General features: G+C 43.0%; 1 protein-coding gene across 2 annotated transcripts in view; it reads right to left on the bottom strand.

Annotated features, from left to right (window-relative positions):
- Nucleotides 1-868: 868 nt before the first annotated feature.
- The window catches only part of C6H1orf21 (chromosome 6 C1orf21 homolog), a 95059-nt gene continuing 87997 nt past the window's right edge, over nt 869-7930 (bottom strand). For both annotated transcript variants that reach the window (XM_056523656.1, XM_056523657.1), the window contains exons 4-6: nt 3776-3852; nt 3549-3609; nt 869-2214 (exon numbers count right to left, since the gene is read on the bottom strand). In XM_056523656.1, the coding sequence (XP_056379631.1) occupies nt 2176-2214; nt 3549-3609; nt 3776-3852 (177 nt within the window). In that variant the 3' untranslated portion in view covers nt 869-2175. The remainder of the gene's footprint in view (nt 2215-3548; nt 3610-3775; nt 3853-7930) is intronic.

Raw genomic sequence — 7930 nt, 5'->3', positions numbered from 1 at the left:
GGGGAAAAAGCTACTTTTTGTTGAGGCTTTTCCTCAGAATATACCATTTGTAGTCAAAGACTGTTAAATCTCTGTACAATCCCTAGGGTTAAGACTCCTTTTTTTGCTTACATAGGTAATCCATCCTTATAAAATTGATAGCTTATTCTTAGGATAGCCCATCAGTATTATTTTGGCAGGGGTCCGACACCCCTATTGATCAGCTGTATGAAAAGGCTACAGTGCTTGTAATCTTAATAGTTGCAGTATGAGGTTCTGAAACTTGTCTCATTCCAGGTTCTCATACAGTCGGTGCATTACCAAGGTTTGTTTTTTATCCAAAAACTGGCAGCACCTCATGCAAAAAATGCATCAGTTGTCATCCAGCCTTTTCACCCTCGATGTAAGCCACATTTTCCTATTCGGCATCTGGTCAAATTGTAATTGGATGCCAGAAATGACTCCATTGACAACAACGGGATCAGTTTTGGTATTAGTTTCCTTCCAGCGGTTTTCTACCATTGCGTATGTGGGAATAAGCCCTAAATATTAAAGGGGTACTCCGGTGGAAAACATTTTTTTTAAATCAACTGGTGCCAAAAAGTTAAACAAATTTGTAAATGACTTCTATTAAAAAATCTAAAAAGTACCCTTCCAGTACTTTTTAGCAGCTGTATGCTACAGAGGAAATTCTTTTCTTTTTTAATCTTTTTTTTTTGTCTTGTCCACAGTGCTCTCTGCTGACACCTCTGTCCGTGTCAGGCATCAGGTGTCAGCAGAGAGCACTGCGGACAAGACAAAAAAGAAATTCAAAAAGAAAAGAATTTCCTTTGTAGCATACAGCTGCTAAAAAGTACTGGAAGGGTAAAGATTTTTTTTTTTTTTTATAGAAGTCATTTACAAATCTGTTTAACTTTCTGGCACCAGTTGATTAAAAAAAAAAGTTTTCCATCGGAGTACCCCTTTAAGGAGGTGCCACTGGTCATATCAGTGCCACAGCCCCTTCACACAGCCCATCCTCAGGCATCCCTAGCAAATTAGCCATCAATAATATAAGGCTGACTAGCCCCATTTATATACAGGAGTATTTGGCATCAGTTGGTAGGGAGGTTTTAAGTGCCGTTTTTTTATTACCATAATCTTGTTTTATTTAATATTTTTGAACAGGACGGACCCAATTCTTGAGGATAATAATGTAACGGACACTTGTAACTTTTCACATGATTTCATAATGCAATAGCGGATACGATGACTATGAAATAACCCTTTACAGGTTTACATGCAGATATAGCAGCCTCCGATGTGACACCGGTGGATTCTGGAGGCCGACAAATACTGGTGATTGATTCCTAAAGCTATAATTTTCAATGCAAATGTACAATTATTGGGAGGACGGCGGAAGGGATTGTTATAAAAATAAATGACCACATGGAACACTTTATGGTAATTTGGTATCTTACAATATTACTTTAATTTTTATTTTATTTTAGTGTTGCCTCGTCTTCAACAAGTAAGGAACTCTAGCTTTAACACGTCACGTCCTGGGCTTGTTGAAGAGTTGATATCGAGGTGAGCCAGGATTTACCAAAACTGCAGTCATTTCTAAGTTTGTAACATTCACGGACAAGTCTTTCCATACACAAAGAGAATGAAAATGCACAACAAACATAAAACACAAATGTTTATTTTAGTAAAATAAAAATATATATATAAAAATGGGAAAAATATTCAAATGGACATGGACACTAATATGTGCAACGAACTGCAGACTGAAAGGTCACCAAAGTGTAATGGGAGAAGACAGAATAGGCAGGTATCCCCCGAACTTACCCGACAAAGAACAACATCAGTTCTGCCCCCTGTCATCTCTCTCAAGCAGTGCAGCGCCCCTCCTATTGTTTGCTGGGCTAAAAGTATCTAAATACCAATCTGGAAGCATAAAAATCTCCTGCTACAGTAGGTCAGCTTATTTTCGGATGTCAAGCAGCCATGTTTAAAGAGAATTAGAAGCGTTTTGCTAGATACAGTATTGTAGCCTTCATCGAAAGAACTTTAGATCAGTTGAGTTCACGTTGAAACATTGCATTTTGCTGCCATGTGATTTCAGATCTCCTGGTCATAGGTTGTTTCGTAGAAAAGATCCAGTGGGTTGTACGTCATAAAAGATATTTACACACTTTGTACGGGAGATGACACTCATGTGATGTCCTCCTCTTCTGAGCAATAATCGCGACCCTTCAAAACAAATAGTGAGAAGACGTTTTCACATACGGGTTACCACGAGATACGTATAACATCGACCATATTTAAGAGTTACGCCACTTTAGTCATTGGAATTAGATTAGGATTGGTTCATATTGGAGTGTAAATGCTGGTTTTGTTAAAGAACAAATATATAAATAAATCAGCAGGGCTGAATCCTACACGTTGGACACCAATGGAGCCATTTAAAGTGATAATTTAACTGGGCTTAAAGGGGTATTCCGGGTTTATACATCTTATCCCCTGTCCAAAGGATGTATGATCGCAGGGGTCCTGCCGCTGGGGACCCCCGTGATCTTGCAGCCCCTGGCATTCTGTGGCCGTCATGCCCCGTCCCATAGACATGAATGGAGGGGGCGTGGCCATGATGTCATGTTCCTGTCTCGGAAGCAGCGACTGACACAGAATGCCGGGGGCTGCATCAAGATCGCGGGGGTCCCTCCCCAGCGGCGGGACCCTTGCGATCATACATCTTATCCCCTATCCTTTGGAATACTCCTGGAATACTCCTTTAAAAGGGGGTTTCATATATTGCTGGGGCTGTAGAGCAAAGAAAAAAATAGTTATACTTACCTACCCCTGGTTCTCCACAGGTCCCACTTCAGCTCCTGTTTTGTCTGCTTCCAGTCCTCCACTGCTGCGAAACATAAACTCAGAGCAGGACCTTCCAGCTCAGCCAATCACTTACCCTCAGACAGGTCCTGCTCTAAGGGTAAGTTCACACGCGCGGATTTTCGCAGCGTATTTAGCTGCGGATCCGCTGGTGAAGGCCCTGCTCTATGCTGGCTTTACATGTGCAATACGCCGATACCAGCAGACACAGTGCAGTGATGTGCGCGGCGTACTCGCACATCGCGTCCGCTCTCCCTGCTCTGAGCTAGGCAGAGAGCTCCTGCGATGTGAGAGTATACTGCGACCCACACATCAGTGTGTCTGCTCGTAGCGGCGTATTGCCACTACGAGCAGGCACATGTAAAGCCAGCATAGAGCGGGCCTTCACCAGCGAATTTGCAGCGTATAATACGCTTTAAATCCGCGCGTGTGAACGTACCCTAAAGCTCTTGTCTCACAAGGAGAAGACAAAACAGAAGCTGCATCAGGGAATCAGGGGTAGGTAAGTGTAATTTCTTTCCTTTCTCTACAGCCCCAGAAACATAAATGATTGCGAATTGTACGTTACCCATAATTATCTTTAATTTCCTAAATTACATTTTCAAGGTCCAGGGTGTAGGATCCTACATACCTGGTTACTTTCTGTTCCAATAAATTAAGTCAGTGATACATGTCATAGCTTTGCCTACATTTACCTTTTCAATTTTTTCATCCAGCATTCTGAAAAACTCCTGCTGACTTTCGGAGATGTGTATACTAAAGAGAACAAACAAAAATACATTTACATAAGAGATAGGAGTCGCCGGGAGTTACAGTAAAGTCCCATTGCAGCTCCAAACAAGAGGGAACCATAATATGGCCCCATGTATGAGCCCTAGATAAGAAAGCAGAAAATAAATAAAAGACAAATGTTGATTCTTACTTTATTCGAGGATTTTGCCCTGGTCCTGGAGCTTCAGTGTTGTTTTTAGGTCGAACGTTATGAGCAGCACTTTTCTCCTACGATACAAAAATGAAATTGTACTTTACTATATATCGCAGTTATTTGTATTCAGGAACATTTAGTGAACATTTCTATTTTTACAGTTACAGATAAAAGTGTATAAATCAAGTCCACAAAAGGATTTTAAGCATAAAATTTGGCACAAACTAGAACTGTTTCGAACAAAGATCATAAACGCCCCCCTCGGCTTATACTCCAGTGAACTCTCCGCCTGTCAATCCCTTCATCAGTGGTCTTCAACCTGCGGACCTCCAGAGGTTGCAAAACTACAACTCCCAGCATGCCCGGACAGCCATTGGCATCCGGGCATGCTGGGTGTTGTAGCTTTGAAACCTCTGGAGGTCCGCAGGTTTAAGACCACTGAGGCCTTCATCATCATCCAGCCCCCCCCCCTTTAGTTGTCTACTCTCCTCCCCTCAGCGGGAAGTTAGGGTGAGCTGTTCTGGGCCATCTATGCTGCAGGGACCGTCCGGTGGGGAGGATTAGTCATTGCGGGCTCTCCATTTTCACCGGAGGGGGGGGCCTCTTCTCCACGCCTTGGCCTGGAGTAGTGACGTTGCCTTGACGACGACACACAGGGACGTTCATGCACAACGTCCCTGTCCGTCATCGTCAAGGCAACGTCACTAGTCCAGGGCTGGGCCCGAAGCGTATGCTCTCCTCGACATGTTTCACTGTAACAACAGCATCATCAGGAGGCTTGAAGGCAATGGCTTGACTCCTGCTGACGCTGTTTTTACAGCAAAACTTGGTGAGAAGGGCAGGCTGATATACTGTCATTTGTAAAACTTATTTACTTACTACGGAAACAATCAATAGAATGAATCTTATGTGCTTATACCCTTAGTAGTGCAAAAAAGCCAAATGTCAGACAAGATTTTACACAAGATTTGAGAAAATCGATGCATTTTGTTCTATTTAACGTCATCACATTAATTGAAACAATTGGGTCATTAACCATCCATCTCATGGTGCACGGTCAGTGGTGAGTAGGACTGCAGATGTATTGTTGTAGGTATTTTTTAGAGATAATTCATATATTAGAGTTATTGCAGAAAATCCTATGTTTGAGCAATGTTTCCAGGGTTATGACTCGACCTTAGGTGCTTTGTTTCCCATCTAACAATATCCCAATAATTACATCTAGGTCTTATTTCCTTTCATCTCTGTGTCTTATAAAGCTTTTTCCTTTACGTGCCCTCAATTAACCTTCATGGGCTTTTGATGTCTCCTCACCTTTTTTTTCTTGAGGCTTTTGTCAAAACCACCATTTCTCCCAACCTTGTACTTTAATCCTTAAAAGCTGAAGTCCAGTAAAGATTACAGAGAACCCGTTCACCCGAGGAAAGAAGATGTGCCGAGAATGATGAAGAGCTTTACATTTTAATGAAACCTAAAGCATTAACTTTCTGATGTTGTACTGTGTGACCGAGGCCAGATTTATAGTGAAGGCACCAAGGGCGTAAGCCTACAGGCCACCACCACAACCAACACCGGTAGTAGTGGTAACATCGGCATTGGGCGTAGAGTGAACAAGCTGCAGATTTTTCTTTTGTTGCACCAGTACTCCAGGGGAGCTCTTTTAAAGGGGTATTCTGCCCACATACATCTTATCTCTTATACAAAGAATAGGGGATAAGATGGCTGGTTGTGGTGGTCCTGCCACTGGGACCCCCCCCCCCCCCCCCCCCGCGATCTCCGTGCCTCACCCGGCATTCTAAACAGTATGTTTAGAACACTAGGGTTCCCGCGGCCGAAGATGTGATGTCACGCCACGCCCCCTCCCATAGACATGAATGGCGGGGACAAGATGTGACATCATAGGGGGGGAGTGGTGCGACTTCACGTATGCATCCACAGAAACCCAGCGTTCTAAACATACTAAAAGCATGGGCTCTGCACAAAGATCGTGGCGGGGTCCCAGCAGTGGGAATCAGACATCCTTTCGATAGGGGATAAGTGGTCTGTGGGCGGAGTACCCCTTTAATAACTGTTCACTTGTTAGGCTATGTTCACACAGTAGAATTTCCAAGTGGAATTCTGCAGGAATATTCCACTTGATTTCAGTGGGATTCTGCTGTGCCGTTCACATGTTTCTGCCCGCTGAGATCCCGATTCCGATCCCGGCGTCGGCAGAAAGAATAGGACACGTCTATTCTTTCTACAGATTCTGCTCAGAAATGCATTGCCGCCTCTGAGATGCTTCTAGCGCCCGCCGGATCATGCATATGTGCAGTATGTCCATCCTGGTTTTACTGGCGGATGTTCCACGCGAAAATGGACAAGTGAATACAGATACAGTGAATACAAAGGAGGAGCAGCCAACGGCTGTCCAGGCATGCTGGGAGTTTTAGTTTTGCAACATCTGGAGGTCCGCAGTTTGGAGACCACAGATTATCTCCTATAGAAAATAGGAAAACAAAAGGAATATTGCAACTCAGCTCCCTCACCATATAGACCAGGTATGTACGAATGAAAAGGATTAGCCCAAGTTGTGAAGCGCTGTAGCTGGGATGAAGCGGGCCGCCTGCCATCATTGATCAATGAGTAGACATTAGGGGATCCAGCTTCTCAGCAGAAATAACTGTTACAATTCAAGCTTTAATAGGATCATTAAAAACATGGAGAATCCATGGAAAAAAAAAATCCACTCCGACGCGTTTCAAGCTTAGATCAAGCTCTTAATCATGGCCATGATTAAGAGCTTGATCTAAGCTCGAAACGTGTCGGAGTGGATGTTTTTATTCATGGATTCTCCATGTTTTTAATGATCCTATTAAAGCTTGAATTGTAACAGTTATTTCTGCTGAGAAGCTGGATCCCCTAATATCTACCTACAGAAAATAAGCGGTAGATATGATACATTTACATGGAGCAGCTTCCTATTTTATGATGTTCAAAAGGGATTGCACATTACCACTTCTCTAGTAGGTAACAGTTATAGTATTATTAAAACCAGTGTTTCCCATCCAGGGTGCCTCCAGCTGTTGCAAAACTACAACTCCCAGCATGCCCGGACAGCCGTTGGCTGTCCGGGCATGCTGGGAGTTGTAGTTTTGCAACAGCTGGAGGCACCCTGGTTGGGAAACACTGATCTAAACTATCCTTAGAGATGATTCATCTTATTTCCTTCTTCTCCTATCATTCATTTACCACCCTCCTCCCATCCAATGTTACTAATAGGCGATGCCGGATGCCGCCTGACTTTACTATATTAGGCATCAAGCACAATACTTAGCGCCAATTAAATAAAGAAAGTGACTCTAGACTCTTGCAGGGAAGACAGGATGAAAAGGAACATCTCCACCTCCGTGTAAAGAACCCAGGATCTCATTTTTTTTTTTCCCCCCTTTGATTGTGACATCGCTGACCTTATTCCATTGAATTCGGTCAGTTTCTTAATGAGGAGTTTACAGAATAAGTGCAGTGATAATGCATCATGTGATCTGAATTCTTCCCCTTTTTTTCCACATATAAAAAAAATACATTCAATCATACTTATATACATATTATACAGACAAACTAGATGCATATCTCTAAAGCACCGCACCCACCGCTGACACGTTACACAACGGCCACTTACACCAGGCATAGCTGTAAATATTCATGCCAGTCACTAAGTTATGCACATTCCTATCCGGCACATCTCATCTGCTAAAGCTATAGCCTAGCATAAAGCTATCTCGACCTCTAACTCCTGTGTGACATAGAAAATCCTTACAACAGCCAAAAAGCCCAGAGTGGGGAAGAGGTATTAAAGGGGTACTCTGGTGAAAACCTTTTTTCTTTTAAATCAACTGGTGGCAGAAAGTTAAACATATTTGTAAATTACTTCTATTAAAAAAATCTTAATCCTTCCAGTACTTATTAGCTGCTGAATGCTACAGAGGAAATTCCTTTCTTTTTGGAACACTGATGACATCACAAGCACAGTGCTCTCTGCTGACACCTCTGTCCATTTTAGAAACCATGCATAGCAGATGTATGCTAAGGGCAGCATGGTGGCTGAGTGGTTAGCACTGCTGCCTTGCAGCGCTGGGGACTTGGGTTCAAATCCCACTAAGGACAACAATA

The sequence above is a fragment of the Hyla sarda genome, chromosome 6 (genome assembly GCF_029499605.1).
Source record: "Hyla sarda isolate aHylSar1 chromosome 6, aHylSar1.hap1, whole genome shotgun sequence".
Classification (NCBI taxonomy): Eukaryota; Metazoa; Chordata; class Amphibia; order Anura; family Hylidae; genus Hyla; species Hyla sarda.
The sequence above is the reverse complement of the archived record's forward strand: the minus strand, read 5'-3'. Positions and strand labels throughout refer to the sequence as shown.